At 34.0% G+C, this 14,311-nt stretch overlaps 3 protein-coding genes across 8 annotated transcripts; all 3 read right to left on the reverse strand.

Moving 5' to 3' along the window:
• Positions 1-2,878: 2,878 nt before the first annotated feature.
• LOC107900298 (omega-hydroxypalmitate O-feruloyl transferase) lies at positions 2,879-4,434 on the reverse strand. Of its 2 annotated transcripts, XM_041095264.1 has the most exons (2): positions 3,885-4,434; positions 2,879-3,803 (listed from the first exon to the last, which is right to left on the reverse strand). In XM_041095264.1, exons 1-2 carry the CDS (start codon positions 4,362-4,364, stop codon positions 2,967-2,969), a joined length of 1,317 nt encoding a protein of 438 aa, XP_040951198.1. In that variant the 5' UTR covers positions 4,365-4,434; the 3' UTR covers positions 2,879-2,966. The 2 variants fall into 2 exon arrangements, with proteins under 2 accessions (XP_040951198.1, XP_016681443.2); XM_016825954.2 differs by having other exon boundaries at positions 2,879-4,428.
• A 428-nt stretch (positions 4,435-4,862) lies between these two features.
• On the reverse strand, positions 4,863-7,614 carry LOC107901211 (glucan endo-1,3-beta-glucosidase 8). The gene is made up of 2 exons (XM_016827118.2): positions 7,021-7,614; positions 4,863-6,010 (listed from the first exon to the last, which is right to left on the reverse strand). The coding sequence occupies exons 1-2, from the start codon at positions 7,365-7,367 to the stop codon at positions 4,882-4,884; spliced, it is 1,476 nt and encodes a 491-aa protein (XP_016682607.1). The 5' UTR covers positions 7,368-7,614; the 3' UTR covers positions 4,863-4,881.
• Positions 7,615-9,280: 1,666 nt separating this feature from the next.
• On the reverse strand, positions 9,281-13,332 carry LOC107901212 (tRNA (guanine(37)-N1)-methyltransferase 1). Of its 5 annotated transcripts, none has more exons than XR_001685176.2 (12): positions 13,026-13,298; positions 12,852-12,949; positions 12,656-12,760; positions 12,491-12,553; positions 12,152-12,225; positions 11,176-11,701; positions 11,006-11,098; positions 10,660-10,800; positions 10,200-10,306; positions 9,974-10,062; positions 9,820-9,894; positions 9,479-9,670 (listed from the first exon to the last, which is right to left on the reverse strand). XR_001685176.2 is itself a non-coding variant. In XM_016827119.2 (11 exons), exons 1-11 carry the CDS (start codon positions 13,118-13,120, stop codon positions 9,581-9,583), a joined length of 1,467 nt encoding a protein of 488 aa, XP_016682608.2. In that variant the 5' UTR covers positions 13,121-13,332; the 3' UTR covers positions 9,281-9,580. The 5 variants fall into 5 exon arrangements, 3 of the variants coding, with proteins under 3 accessions (XP_016682608.2, XP_016682609.2, XP_016682610.2); XR_001685175.2 differs by having other exon boundaries at positions 9,615-9,670; positions 9,982-10,062; XM_016827119.2 differs by lacking the exon at positions 9,974-10,062 and having other exon boundaries at positions 9,281-9,670; positions 13,026-13,332.
• Between the last annotated feature and the right edge of the window lie 979 nt (positions 13,333-14,311).

The following is a 14,311-nucleotide window of genomic DNA, read 5'->3' on the forward strand; positions in this document are numbered from 1 at the left end:
TTACTCTTTGTCTATTTATTTTATAACAATCTAAATTTATCACCTAAAAAGATCTACCAATTATAAATTATGATTGGTTAAATTATAAAACAACTATCATAGGTGATACTAATATCCTTCCAACAAACAATGATCTCCTATTCAAGCTCTAGTAAATTTGATTTATAAAATTTTAAAAATATTAAAATTTCTAATATATATTTTTTAATTTTTTTTGTAAATTTTAGTATTTTTATAATGTTTATTGTATTTTTATAATTTTTTTCTATTTTTTCCTAATTTTAAAATTTTTGCAATTTTTAAATATTTTTTTGTAATTTTGAAGTATGGAATATTCAAAACTTTGGTTTAGGTTAATGGCATACACATAGGTGAGCAATAGCATAAGAAAGGGGATGTTTAGTTATACTTGTATTATATATTAGCCTTGGTTAATGTTTGGATTGATTATGAGCAAATTTGGTTTGGTTTAGAAGTGTTTGAAAACAGAAATTTTAGATCCCCTATCTCAGGTCTCAAGACATGTGAAATGTGTCTCAATACATTAAAATTTCGAACCTAAAATCGACAGTAACAATGTCATGTATTGAGACATATTGGACATTGTCTCGAGAAAAAAACCCTATTGCCTCAATACCTACACCTTATTGTCTCAAGATAGGGCAACTTTAGAGTCAAATTTCTATAGTGCCATGGCAATGTCTCAAGACATGAAGGCCATGGTCTCGAGACATACGGATCTGTAAGGCGAAATTTTTAATTAGGTGATATAAGACTCGAAGCAAAATTTACATGAAATTAATTTTTAATATTAGTCAAATTATGTTCCTAAAAGCATAATAAGGCCCTGGAATCATTCTTTAAAGTCCAATTTAAAAGTATTTGAATTTGTAAGTGAATGTTCAGTGCTAAATGTAACACTCGTTGCTTGAGTTTACTCGGATAAAGGGTATTACATTTTAAGCTTTCATGCATTGGATGCATGCAATTAGTTCCATAGGTTGGAATATATAGGGTACTTGAGGATGACAATTGGTTTTTATTTAGTGAAATAAGTTAATAAAAAATGACCCTCTATGAGAACTTCACTTAGTAAAGTCATTAAGTGCCTAAGAAATATGTTCTGATGTGACTGATTTGTAAATTAACTTTTAGACTTACAAGTCATCTTATATGAGGAATGTTACGCTTTGATTCATAGCAAAACAAATCCTCAATGACATATATTTAAAGTAAGATGTTTGGGCATAACATGAATCATTTGAAGATGGATAAGTCATCTAGAGAGGATCTATCACTCAAAGTGATACTATAAACATATCTCATTCACCATGGTTAATTTGATCAATACTTTGGGGCATAACATGAATCATTTAAAGATGGATAAGTAATCTAGAGAGAGGATCTATCACTCAAAGTGATACTATAAACATATCTCATTTGCCATGGTTAATTTGATCAATACTTTGATTCATAACATGAACCATTTGAAGATGGATAGGTAATCTAGAGAGAGGATCTATCACTCAAACTGATACTATAAACATATCTCATTCGCTATGGTTACTTTAACCAGAGCATTTCAGATTGAGAGAAATGGTTAATTAACCATGATTATTAGATCCAACATGTCTTATCATATAGGTGACATTGAACCAATCTCATGTGATTATCAATGATATTTGATAGAAGGATCGTAAAGCATTGTTAGACCGATTGATGAAACTTTTTGTTGAGGTTATCTTAATTTCATAATAATTTGAATTTTATGGCATAAATTGCCCGTAGGAAAGTTGTTTTGCAGTTATTGGTAACTTAATGAGTCACATGATATGAAAATGTTTATAGAAAAAGATAAGAGGTATAAAGGACAAAAAGACTATAATTGAAAGGCTCAATATCTGAATACATCTTAAATTAAACAAAGTAGACATGTTTAATTAATGCATAGATTGGATGTAAGCATTAAGACAATATCTTGATTCAAAAACAATAACAAATTTTTTTTTTTGCCGATTGATTATTAGTTCGATTGATATCAGCATTGTTGTCAGTGTAGGAGGACATGTTCGAGTGCGCTAAAGCGCATTATTCTCTTATTTAAGGGTTAGGGAGGGACTATGAGTAGTTCTGGATTTTGTATCATTAAGAGCAGATATGATAAAGAACATGTAATGAGATTAGTGTTTTAAAAAAAAACAAAACATTCTTATTTTAATTTCTATAATTTTATAACAGGGTGTGAATATTTTCGGTTTATATTTTTAAATTAAATTATTATTTAAATTTGTTCATGTATTACTTTTTCTTCTTATAACTTTGATTTATTTATGTTTTTTAATTAAATTGATATTTTGTTAATTGTGACATCAAACTCTATTAAAATTTTAATTTAATATAAATAATGTTAAATTAATTAAAATAATTATTGTATAAATATTTTTTTGGTATTTTATATTTTCCATATCTTTCTTTCCTTAAATAATAATTTTATGTTTTAATTTTATTAATTATTAAATAAAACTCAACCACATGTCAATTTTGTTCATATATATATTCTCGAAATAAAATGACAAACATAAATCAAATGGTAAAGTTAAAAAAATGGCCTATAGTATGACTATAACTCTTTCTTTTTAGGGAAAGAAATGTAAAAACCTAATATTTCATTTTTTATTTTATTTAATTTATTATAACCAATGATTTAAAAAAATATCATTTTATCGAATATTGAGTCTTAGTTTGAGGATATAAATTCGAGCGTGCAGAAGCATATCATCGTTCTATATGAATAATTTTAGACATTAATAGTAAAAAAATATACATTTTACAAAATGGTTGAATATGGTACAAAGTGGTTTAATATGGGCCTGTAGTATAATTTCATGATGAATTTATTAATGGTAGTGATTAAGCAGAGCTAACACATTGAAAACTATGGCATAAACATATTATTAGAGAAGTTTTCATTCACTTTCATCATTTGAAATCAAATCCTTCAAACATAAAAAAAACTCAGTAAATTTATGGGTGGCAGAGCCGGGCAAGCAGATACAAACTACCGTTGCTCCACTACATTCAGCGCTTCCGTCCGGCAAGAATACGCAAACCTGTGGTGTTGGTGTCAGGTCTATGGGACCAGCATAACTTGGTCTTCCCCATCCAAAATCAGCTGATTCATACAATGAAAATCTAGTCCATTGTGTTATACTCAATTTCCCTCCAAATTCAAGCCTGTTTGGCCTGTCTATTTCCATATAGTCAACCGTAGATCTTACGTACTCCTCCGATATACTGAGCCTGGCTTCACGAACCAACCGTGACGTCTCCGAGAGACTCCCTTTGATAAGGTTGTTGACAGGGCTTGTTCCACATGCCACACAAACAACATTGCCATAAAAACCTTGTTTCAATGGTGGGTTTTTCAGTTTGGGACGAGCATTGACTGAGAATGTAAGCCTAAGTTCATAGTCGACTGGTTTTACATCCAGTGCTTTCACCCATGATCTCCAAACATGAGCTGCCATTGCATCAAAGGTGGAGCACCCTAGCATGTCATTAGGTTGAGCTAGAGATTTTAGTTGAGCTTGGAACTGTTGGCTAACCTTGTAACACTTTTGAACAGGCTTGGATTTCCATAGGCTCATTGTTAAGCTCGAACCTTCTTCGATTCTCATGAATTCGGGATGTCGGTATTTTATCGTCGGTGGATTTCGGGGCTGGAAAAATTCCCTGTCCCAACAAGGCTCAGGGTTGGTCACCAATGTACCTGTTTTTGCAGTAGCAGCCCATGCAGCAAGAAACTGCATAGCACCAATGCCATCACATATGCAATGACAAAGTCTCAGACCAAGGCTAAAGCCACCGCAGGCAAAAAGGGTTACCTGAGCTATAATTAAGGGCATGTCAAGTACTTTATATGGCTCTTCATTGGGGAACCTGTAGTTTAATGGCGCCCATGTAGGGTTTGGCACTGCAAGGTCCCCTAGTTCTGCTAAACCCATATCAGAGTGTGCCTCCACCATAAGTGCACCCTGTTCTTGACCGAAAAACACTTCGAGTTTCCCATTCGAGGCCTCTCTGAGCCGACCGGATAAAGGATAGTAGGGAACCAAAACTCTGGATAGTGCATCACACAGAGTTTTTGTGACTGGTTTTCTATTGGAACTCATATAATTTGATTTGTAAAAATACACAGTTGGTGTGAAAACTCGAGCTCCGATCATATTATCAAGGTTTGACAAGTACAACCTGCTTCCATGGACCGCAGGAATGGGACCGGCCGGCAAGACTGGAATCATTTGATCAATGGTTACAGGGATGTGTATGTGAGAGAAATGAAGTTCTTCAACACAAGAAGCCATAGATGGGAGAGGTAATGCAATTGACTTGAAGAATGCTTACATTATATCAGGAGATTTTCAAGCACTATTTGTGTGAGACAATTGATGGTCATATCTTCATGTTCTACAGAAATGGATCCAAGATTGTGGCATACTGGCCCTATATTTATTTGTTACCAAATGTCCATAGGTTTCATGATGAAGTCAATGAAGACAACCCCTTTCCATTTTGCAATACATATATATTATATATACATATATAATGCCACTTGTAAAGGAAACATTCGAGTAGAGAATCTAAGAAAGACTGTTAGTTGGAGAAAACCCACCATGAATTTGGAGGAGAATTATGGGTTAATTTAATTGCATGACCAATGTTCCCACAACCTCATTATGATTTTTTTTCGGGTAATTGAGAATCATAATGGAACAAAATTTTAAGATTTTCTGGGGGACATCCTCTGCCTATAATTTTTTAAGTAACATTGGTTGTTTAACATAATAATTTTAGATGTGTTGTTTTTTCAAGGAAATTCTTTTATATCAGAAATGAAATTAGTACAATAAATCCTCCAATAATTCTCAGTAAAACATCCAAAAGACCACCATTGTTATGAAGCAGCAATGAAGAATGAGCAAAAGCTATCATGACAGGGAATTGGCAACCCTCCTCCGATGGATTATCGTCGGTGACAATGGCCAAACCAGAGAAATCACAGTCCCAAATGTGCTGGTTGTTCACTTGGTAGTACATGTTGAAAGCATATGAAGCATTGCCTTTAGCAGTTAGTTGATTGCATGAGGAACCATAGCCCAAAGCAGTACAATCCGATAAACTGCAAGCATAGCTAACACTTTCAGGCAACATATCCAAATCAGTTGCTGTAGCATCCAGAACACACCATCTTTTGGTTTGGTATTTCACGTCTTCCACCGGAGCCAGCCCTTTTTCGAGTTCTAAACCGGTTAAGTCGAGCTGATATTTCGGCTTTCCATCGAACTCGAAAATTCCCCAATGTCTCTCAAACCCACCAGGTTCAATGCTTTTAGCATTTTCATCAATGAGGCTGAATAGATAAACTTCAATGTTTCCTTTCCGAGCTGGGGTTCCATTTCCACTCAAAGCATGCTTGATTAGTCCTTGGTTAAACCTCTTTGCATTTCGGGTGTTGGCGTTTTTGTCACCGTCAGTCGGCCAGCCGACTTCTCCGACTATGACCTCCATGTCAGGGAATCCAGCTTTACTCAAAGCATAAATGAGAGTGTCAAGATTTGCATCAAATGCATTTTTGTAAACATTATTACCATCTCTAAGAGGCTTGCTTAATCCATCAAAAAATGCAAACTCTATAGGGAAATAATCATTCCCATAAAGGCTGAGGTAAGGATAGATATTGACAGTGAAAGGTGCATCATGTAAATATAGAAACTGGACTATTTCAATTGTAAGGTCCTTGACCTCGGGCCGAAAGTCACCAGCAGATGGAACCGGATTGGATTCCGGGGAGTCATAGATGTCAGCATTGAAAGGGACTGTGGTTTTGTACCGGCATTTAACCCCGGATTCATCAAGGGCTCTCTGAATGTTTTTGAGAGCTGGTAATGTGTATTGTAGATAGGTGCCATTGTATGTTTGAAGGAAAGGTTCATTCCCCACTGCAACATACCTGCCAAACCAATTCAAAGTAAATTCATGTCACAAAACCCAAACTTGTTTTGGTTTAGTTCACATGTAATGACAGTACTATAACTAATAGGACATCCAAAATGCATGCAGCTTGTTCTAATGCTCAGAAATGACTATATGAAAGGTTTTACTAAGCTAAACTGTTATAAATCCTAGACAAATACTAGTAGATGTACCCTCCAACCCCCCTTTTCCTTTTTAACCATCTATGTAAAAATAAACTCAGCCATCCAAGTTGAACCCCTGGCCAGTGAAATGAGTCAACTCCAGCTCATTTGCATGGGTAGAGGTTGCCTTTTGACTGGATGCATGGGGTTATGCAAATGTGTATAACCTTTTAGAAGTGGAGTGTGTTGCTGTCAAATGCTTGAGGGGACCTCACACAAATTGCCAATATTGAATGACAGTTAAAGAGGTGGACCACTAACATGAAAATCCACTTTAAGGAAAAAGTGGACTCCATATTCCCAGAATCTTGGTTTAGCCTTCCAAATGGTTCAACCACCTCTTTTAATAGTAGATTCCATCCCAACATTCCCTAAAATCCCCTAAGCTTAGGAATTGATTATTCATTTTTTTTAAATATTTGTGTTCAATATTTATGTTCAACACAATACATATAAATGACTTTCAAATATATAAAAAGAGTTTAAAAAGAAACTTAATTATAACTGTATATACATATCCGGATCCGGCGCTCACATCCAAACTCGAGTAACATATATCTTAGTCTCATAGTCATAATAGAGAATAAAAGGCTAAAAATGACCATAAAAGTTGCCTGCCAATAACAACCATTTATAAACCAGGAGGAAGAATAATTTCCAAGAAATAGGGAAATCAGGCCAACAAAAAACTAATATCATCACTAGCAAAGAAAAGAAACCTAAATCAAGAAGTTGATTGAATATTAAGAATGAGCCAAAAATGAATGAAAAGAAGAGTTGAACAGTGCATGCATGAAGAAATGCTGGCAAGAAACTTCATTACTTGATATTGACTCCGCCATCATAGCAATAACCAGTAACGTTATTATAAACCCAAGAAGCAGCAGCCCCTGGATCCACGCTCATCAGTTTCAACATGCTATTAGGAATCCCCACCATCACCTCGATATCCGTCCCAGTTAGAGCCGTCATAATCTCCTCATTGTACTCGAAAAGCTTCAACTTATGAACCCCATTATCTCTCAGCATTTTCACCACCTTACCTGGTGGCAGTTGGTGGGTTGACATGGTTCCCCAGTTCACCCCAATACCGCTTCCATTTGGAACCAGTGTCATTATGGCAAGCAACAACAGTGCCAAAAGATGATTATAAAACTGCCTGCCTGACATCCTTTAATGGGGTTCTCTTGAAATAATAATCTTTCTTGGAAGAATCAAGAAAGAAGTAAAAGATGATCGGGTTTTGGGAGGTCAAGGTATTGGGACATGCAAATTAGAGTGAGAGAGAGAAAGGGAAATGGTTCTGCTGCTTATTCGTGATTTTATAGCCCTTGTAAAAAGGAGAAAACCAGTCATGTATGGTGTGAATACACTATGTTCACACTTTCATAAAAAAAATTCAATTAAAATATCTTAAAATCTATACAATATGAACTATAAACATGACAATGACATAAATTCATCATTCATGGGAAAGCTGCATATTTGGGTTTTATAATAATAAACAAAATTAAAGCAGGAAAAAGGGAAAACAAAAACAAAAAGAACGTAAAGATTCGTTCCTTAATTCAGTTAGTTGGTTAAAATCTATTTTACTGATACGTGTCCCAAAGGGTCTAAGCAAAAACAAAATGTTAATTTTGTCATATGCTTAAGATCTAAGTTTTTGTAAAACTAATTTAATATTCCTTTGTTGCAAATAAGAGAGTGAAATTATGTACCACACAACCAAAAACTGTGGGGTTATAATAATATTTATATAATTAAACCACGTATGATTGATACAACCATAATTTTATCTTCACGTGATCTTTCGAATAATAAATACATATTGTATGTATAATATCTTATACTCGTTTGGCACGAATTTAAACCGTATTACCTTTATCTTTGTTTTTAATAATATATAAAAAATTATTTACAAAAGTGGTTTGTTAAGAAAAAGTTAAGGTTGGTGCTGTTGACTTAGGAGTGAAGGCACAGTGAAAATAAAAGAAATTAAAAGAATGTAAAGGGGAAATCCAAAAAGTTGGAGAAGACACTTTACAGCTTCAGTTTATTAAAGAAAAGGGAGGAGGGGGGGAAGAATTCCCATTGACTGCTCTTCTCTACTCTTTTGAACAACATATAAAGAGAATCCTCTAATGCTAATATGTTGTAAGTTTCCACCCAAATTTGGGACTTGGTGTTTGATGATGGTATTTAAAGGCCACCTTAAGTTTATCTATACAGTTTGGTGACTCAGAAGGTTAATTGAAGAAACCCTTTAAATTTTCTTCACTTTTTATATTTCAAATTTATTAAAATTAACTCGACTATATTTGTTGGTATTACATTTTGAAATAAAAAAATATATCATTTAATAGAAGAATTTTAATGGAATAAAAGTAAAGAGAAGTGACGAAGCCAGGAGGTGGTGGCCCCACTTCCCTTTCCTAAAAATTAAAAAATTTTCATTTAAACTCTTTAAATTTATAAAATTTTAAATTCATAATAGTAAGATTATCCTAGGCTCAAATTTAAACATACCAATGATAAAATAATAATAATAAACGTAGTAAGGTTACATGCATATTTAGTCTTTTTCTTCTTCTAATCAAAAGTAGCTTTTTTTGGTGATGTTGTAAAATGATAATGGGGCAGCGTAGATCCTTTTCACAAGGAAAAATGCCATGGTTCCCGAAATGGAACATGCTAACTTAACAATGAGATACTTCACTTTCCAACACCTGTTAAAATTTTAAATATTAAAACTGATTGAATCTTAACTCGATTGACATAAACATCGTTGCTAATACAAAAGATGTAAATTCAAATATGTTGAAACGCATTTATCCTCGTGTTTATGAGTTAAAGAAGAGCAATAAATAATTTAGACATTGTATTAAAAAGGACATATATGATTAGAAATTATTCAAAAAAAAAACATTACAAGGATATACTAATGGTAATTTTAAGGGAAAAAATTACAAGTTTAAAATCATGCCACATTTTGCTTATTAATATTCAATTTCAATATTTATTTTTAAAAAGAAGTTATACCTGTGGTGACTTAACTATTTTTTTAAAGTCAATGAAACGGGTCTCCCAACCATAAATATATTAAAACTCGCGGCATGATCTGAGATTTGCATCCTGTTGGTTCATGCAAATGGCATCTAACAATGATATTTGTCTGAATCTTTAACATCCATAGACCTTTTGTTTATCCCTAGGCTGCAACCTGTTTTGTTAGGGGGAAAATGGTGAAATTTTCATGAAAGAGTTTTCTCCCCTAGTGGTAAAGCTAAAGCTAATACTAATATTTCATTTTTGCATGCCTTCTTACAAGTTACAAGAGTTGAACAGCTAGAAGAAAATTGGATACTTTTTGAGATCATAACTCATAATCCACCTGTATTATGACAGGTCGAGTTAGCGACATCTTCAATAAAGCATGCTTCTGGCAGCCTAAAGCTTAAGCAAAACATTGCCTGCACCACCATCAAGTATATGGTTCAATAAACACCATCGCAAATACGAGCAAACTCCTCCTCTACCCTTGATGACAACGAGGGCTTTGATGGGAAGAGACGTGGATTATATAAAATACAACAGATAAAAAAGACTTGGTAGTTTGTACCTTGTTAGGAGCGACGTCCCTAACCTTATGAAACACTGGGTCCTTTATTTTGGCATTTAAGGCGGACTCTGCCTCCTGTCAAAGATTTGAGAAATCAAATGCGGTTAAACAGCATAAATAAAACAATGAATGATTAACGATAAGTTTTCACAACCTATGGACCTTGCCAAATGACTTGAATTCAAAGTGGCTTTATGTAAAGGTCAAGATAATGGTGGGAGAGAATGTCATTGATGTAGCAGACTGAAAAGCAACAACACGTAGTAGGTAAAAGAATGAAATGACCCAAGACTTCTAAATCCAAAAACTAGGCCAGAAAACCTATGAAGCTATTGAAACAAGTTATTAAAGAAATATAAATAATTGCAAAGCAGACTTACTGATATTATAAATTCTTGAGTTTCATTTGCTCGTATGAAGCAATAGCAGTGAACCAATGGAAGAGGCCCTCTCCAGTTCTTCCTTGAGATAATAGCTCTAAAAGCATCTGGGGATAAATATATATATATAACTTCTTTGACTAAATCTTCAAGCAGAGGACAGAAGGATATCATGCAGCAAAAATGATAAGCCGGTAGAATGTATGAAAAGGACAAGTAATATACACCCAATAATAGCAAAAAAAATCAATATTCAAGAAAATAGAGCATTAACGATTACAATCCTAGACGATAGAGTTGAGGTACCATAAAATCAACACCTGTCCACCCAATCAGCCAAAGTAAAGTAACATAATACGGAATGCTTGATCAGTGGTCTGAAGAACATGTGCAGACACACATGAAGACATAATTGCACATATATTGATACACAAATATCACACTAGAACAGAATATGTACCTAAAAATTGTAAAGCAGAAGCAGGAAGATTCATAATCACATGATCAACATGCTCCCAGGGCTTAGCTTGCAGAATAGAGCCTTTCATCCTCTTATGTGCATTTCCTTTTTTCTTAGTACCACTGTGGGCATTTCCACTCTCTGCAATATCAGGGCAAAAAATCTCTCTTTTAATTCTAAGAAGAAAGTGAAAACTAACTTCCTATATTGCTATTCAAGCTTTCACAGGTTGGTGCTATTAAAAAAAAATGCAAATAAGTGATTACTGCAAGTTCTTCAGTTATAACCTAATGCCTGATTTCCATTCTTGTCATACATTCTGTGAAACAATCTGGAGGTCTTTTACCTGCAACTACAGAACCATCGATGGTCCTAGTAGAATTTTGCACATCCTCTGCTTCACTTTTGACATCATTACCAGCTACTGCTTTCTCCCTAACTGAAAAAGGAAGGAATATTCAGATGAAATTATGCACGGCTCAAAGGAAGATGATGCATAAAAGAATAACGTGGTACCACCAAACTCTGTGCCTTCTGCTTTTGCATCATCAATGGCTTTTGTGCTGCACGTGTCACGAGCTTTGACCATGGAATTATCAGATTCTAAATCAATTGCACAAATGGGTTTTGCCATCAAATGGGAAATGAATTTCCTAGCATCCATATTGTATGCAACAACACAATCATCAACCTTATTGATTTTGGCATTGATCTTCAAATAGTGAATGCTGTCTGGATTTAAATCATTTGCATACACTAAGCATCCTTTCTGTGCTGCTGGAATAGCAAATGGTCCAATACCAGCAAACATGTCACAAATTGTCTCCCCTGGACGGAACTGGGACACAAGCCGTATGTGTTCATGTTCCAATCTTGAATTCCAATAAACCAAGCTGTAATCTAGCTTGAATGTTGCCCCATATTGCTTCACTTCGGTAACCATATCACTTTCACCTGCCAAAATTTCAAATTTTGGCACTCGAAACTCATTTGTAATCGTTCCAACTTTATTGACTACTGTTTTAATTCTTGGGTAATTTTTCTGCCAAGGGATAAAGTTTCCAGCAATCAGTACCAGAAAAGGACAATTAGAAGCAAAGCAATAATAAAAACCATAATACAACAGTAACTAAATGTTAAAAAACTATGGAGAATAAGAAGACAGCTTTATACGGAGAGCACAAAGATAAGATCAAAATAAAAGAACAGGGAAACAGATCCCAGTAGTATTAATATTAATTCAGGAATCTCTGCAGACAGAAGGTTTGAACTACTAGCAAGGGAAACTTTTAGATTTACGTGCCACAAAAGATAGTTTTAACAGGTAGGAAGCAAAGTGAAGGGCTAGCATGAAATGATGAAAATGATTAAGGAAATCAAAAGCAAATAATGGGTCCAAGCCCAACATTAAAGTAAGCTATAACACCTTATTTACTGGCAATCCAAGTGAAGAATGATGAAATGCTCAGGTCAGAGACAAATGAAAACTCACATCGTAAATGACTTTTGCAATCACATCTTTGAAACAAAGTAATTCATCATGTATATTCAGATGAGCTACATGACCTGCAGAGTTCAGACGAAATGCTAGCTGTCAATGGTATTGAACCATGTTATCTGGATTTATCATTTTCCCTCAAGTAACCGTGCTGGACATATATTCAGACATGAGTACGACCATATAATCAACCAATTATATGAAAGAACTAACAAAAAATAATTAAGCATACCCACATTGGATAAATACCGTATCTGGCATTCACCCCTGAGTTCGCGTAACATAGGTATTGAGAGCAACAAGAAAGAAATGCAGGGTTAATTAAAAACTTAACTATTGTTTCGAAAGATGAAGGTACCTCCACCCCAAGTGGCAGAATTTGCTTCAATATATGATCTACAAATTCATAAAACACCCTTTAAACTCAAGATTAAAACTGAACATATATATAAAAATCAAATGAAATGGATTTTAATTAAAGAGAAGAAGGCAACTAACCAGCAGTCCAGTAGGAATATCCGAGTGTCAATGAATATGGAACCACTTCAATCTCACATAATTTCTTGAGTTCATCAAGTTTTTGGCTCGGAATATCAGATAAATCTGTTCTAGTCCAAAAATAAATTCTTTCTAGTTAGGAAAAAAAAAGCTAAATATATATATATAAACGAAATTACATTGACATGTTTCTTACCAGGATTTTGAACTTTCTCAGACAAAATCATGTAACGGGTCTTCTCACTTGTGGGATCTTCAGTTATAGGTTTAACACGAGGCTTGTCCAGCAAGTATCTACAATACCAAAAATTTAAGCTTAAAAAACAACTGAAATTAAGAATTAAACAAACCAAAAAACAATTAGGCATACCCATTGAGCAAACGAGTGGCGGTTTTGCAGAGTTCGCGAGGGATTCGAAGTGCTAACAATTTGAAATTCACATCGAACTTGCTTTCATCCAACATTGTTTGAATTGGAAGTTTATTGATTTTGAACTCCAATGAATAACCCAATTTGAAATAATTGATGTTAATTCCAAAAAAAAGGGGGAAAAAAAAAGAGAGTAAGGTTGATCAACTTTGGTGCTTATAACTACTAACTTTTTTAGTTTAGCGTTTTAGGGTTTATGGTTTGCGTGCATGGAAGTTGACGAAAGTGATTCAAATGACGTCGTTTTAGTTGAACAAAGTGGAACGGGCTTAATTTGTTGAGTCGGCCTTTGATTATGGAATTTTACCCAATCATTAGCAAAATTAAAAGGCCGCATATGGCAGACTTGGAGAAGAAATTGGGCCTTATCTAATCAATCAATTAGTCTCTTAATATTCTTTTAACTCTGTATATTTATGATTTTCTTAATATGAAATGCATGGAAAAAATAGTTTTATTTTTTTAACATAAATCTTATTATAGATTTTTATTATATCTATTTTTTTAATATAATGCTTAGAACTACCTATATCCTCTCCCTAACCCTTAAATAAGAGGATAATACGCTTTAGCGTACTCGAACCTACACCTTTCTGCAATGGCAATAATATCGATAACAATCGAGCTTAGACTCAATCGGTAAAATAGTATTATTTTTTATTCGTATGATGGAGACTCATTCCTGAAATTATAAATATTTTGTATAAATAAATAATTAATAGAAAAAATATAAGAAATAATGAAATTTGAATAATTGTTTTATGGTTTCAAAACATAGTTCTAAGTAAGAGTGGATTAATGATTGTTGACACTATTTTTTGGATGAAAAACGGGGTCGACTTGAGTTTTGAAAAACAAAAACGGGAGTCGCCACTAATCTTTTTTTGATAAGGTGTGATCGGATCACCTTGAAAAGTGGTTGTTTAATAAACGATTTAATTTTATTAAAACAACGATTTTGGTCCACGAAATTCAAAAAAATGGGTTCGGGAGTCGGTTATGCACGAGGAAGGATTAGCACCCTCGATACGCCCAAAATTGGTACCTAGTTGATTACTTAATGTCTTAGTGTCGAAAAACTGAAAACTTTAGAGAGATTTAAAATACGATCCTTAAAAAAACTCGGATGACATGGATTGAAATTCGAGAGGATATTTGGCTATTTGGTTAAACGAGAAATCGAAACCCAGCACCTTAGGGTACGTTTCCTTAAATTTCCAAACGCA

Source organism: Gossypium hirsutum, chromosome D06 (genome assembly GCF_007990345.1).
Source record: "Gossypium hirsutum isolate 1008001.06 chromosome D06, Gossypium_hirsutum_v2.1, whole genome shotgun sequence".
NCBI lineage: Eukaryota > Viridiplantae > Streptophyta > Magnoliopsida > Malvales > Malvaceae > Gossypium > Gossypium hirsutum.

Bases quoted from the DNA above. Each gene is read 5' to 3' on its own strand.
- LOC107900298 (XM_016825954.2), bottom strand. From the start codon at position 4,364: ATGGCTTCTTGTGTTGAAGAACTTCATTTCTCTCACATACACATCCCT.
- LOC107901211 (XM_016827118.2), bottom strand. From the start codon at position 7,367: ATGTCAGGCAGGCAGTTTTATAATCATCTTTTGGCACTGTTGTTGCTT. The intron at 6,011-7,020 runs GTAATGAAGTTT...TTGGTTTGGCAG, and splicing joins GATGGCGGAGTCAATATCAA to GTATGTTGCAGTGGGGAATG.
- LOC107901212 (XM_016827119.2), bottom strand. From the start codon at position 13,120: ATGTTGGATGAAAGCAAGTTCGATGTGAATTTCAAATTGTTAGCACTT. The intron at 12,554-12,655 runs GTTAGTTGCCTT...ATGAATTTGTAG, and splicing joins ATATTCCTACTGGACTGCTG to ATCATATATTGAAGCAAATT. The intron at 11,702-12,151 runs GTGAGTTTTCAT...ATCCCTTGGCAG, and splicing joins TTGCAAAAGTCATTTACGAT to AAAAATTACCCAAGAATTAA.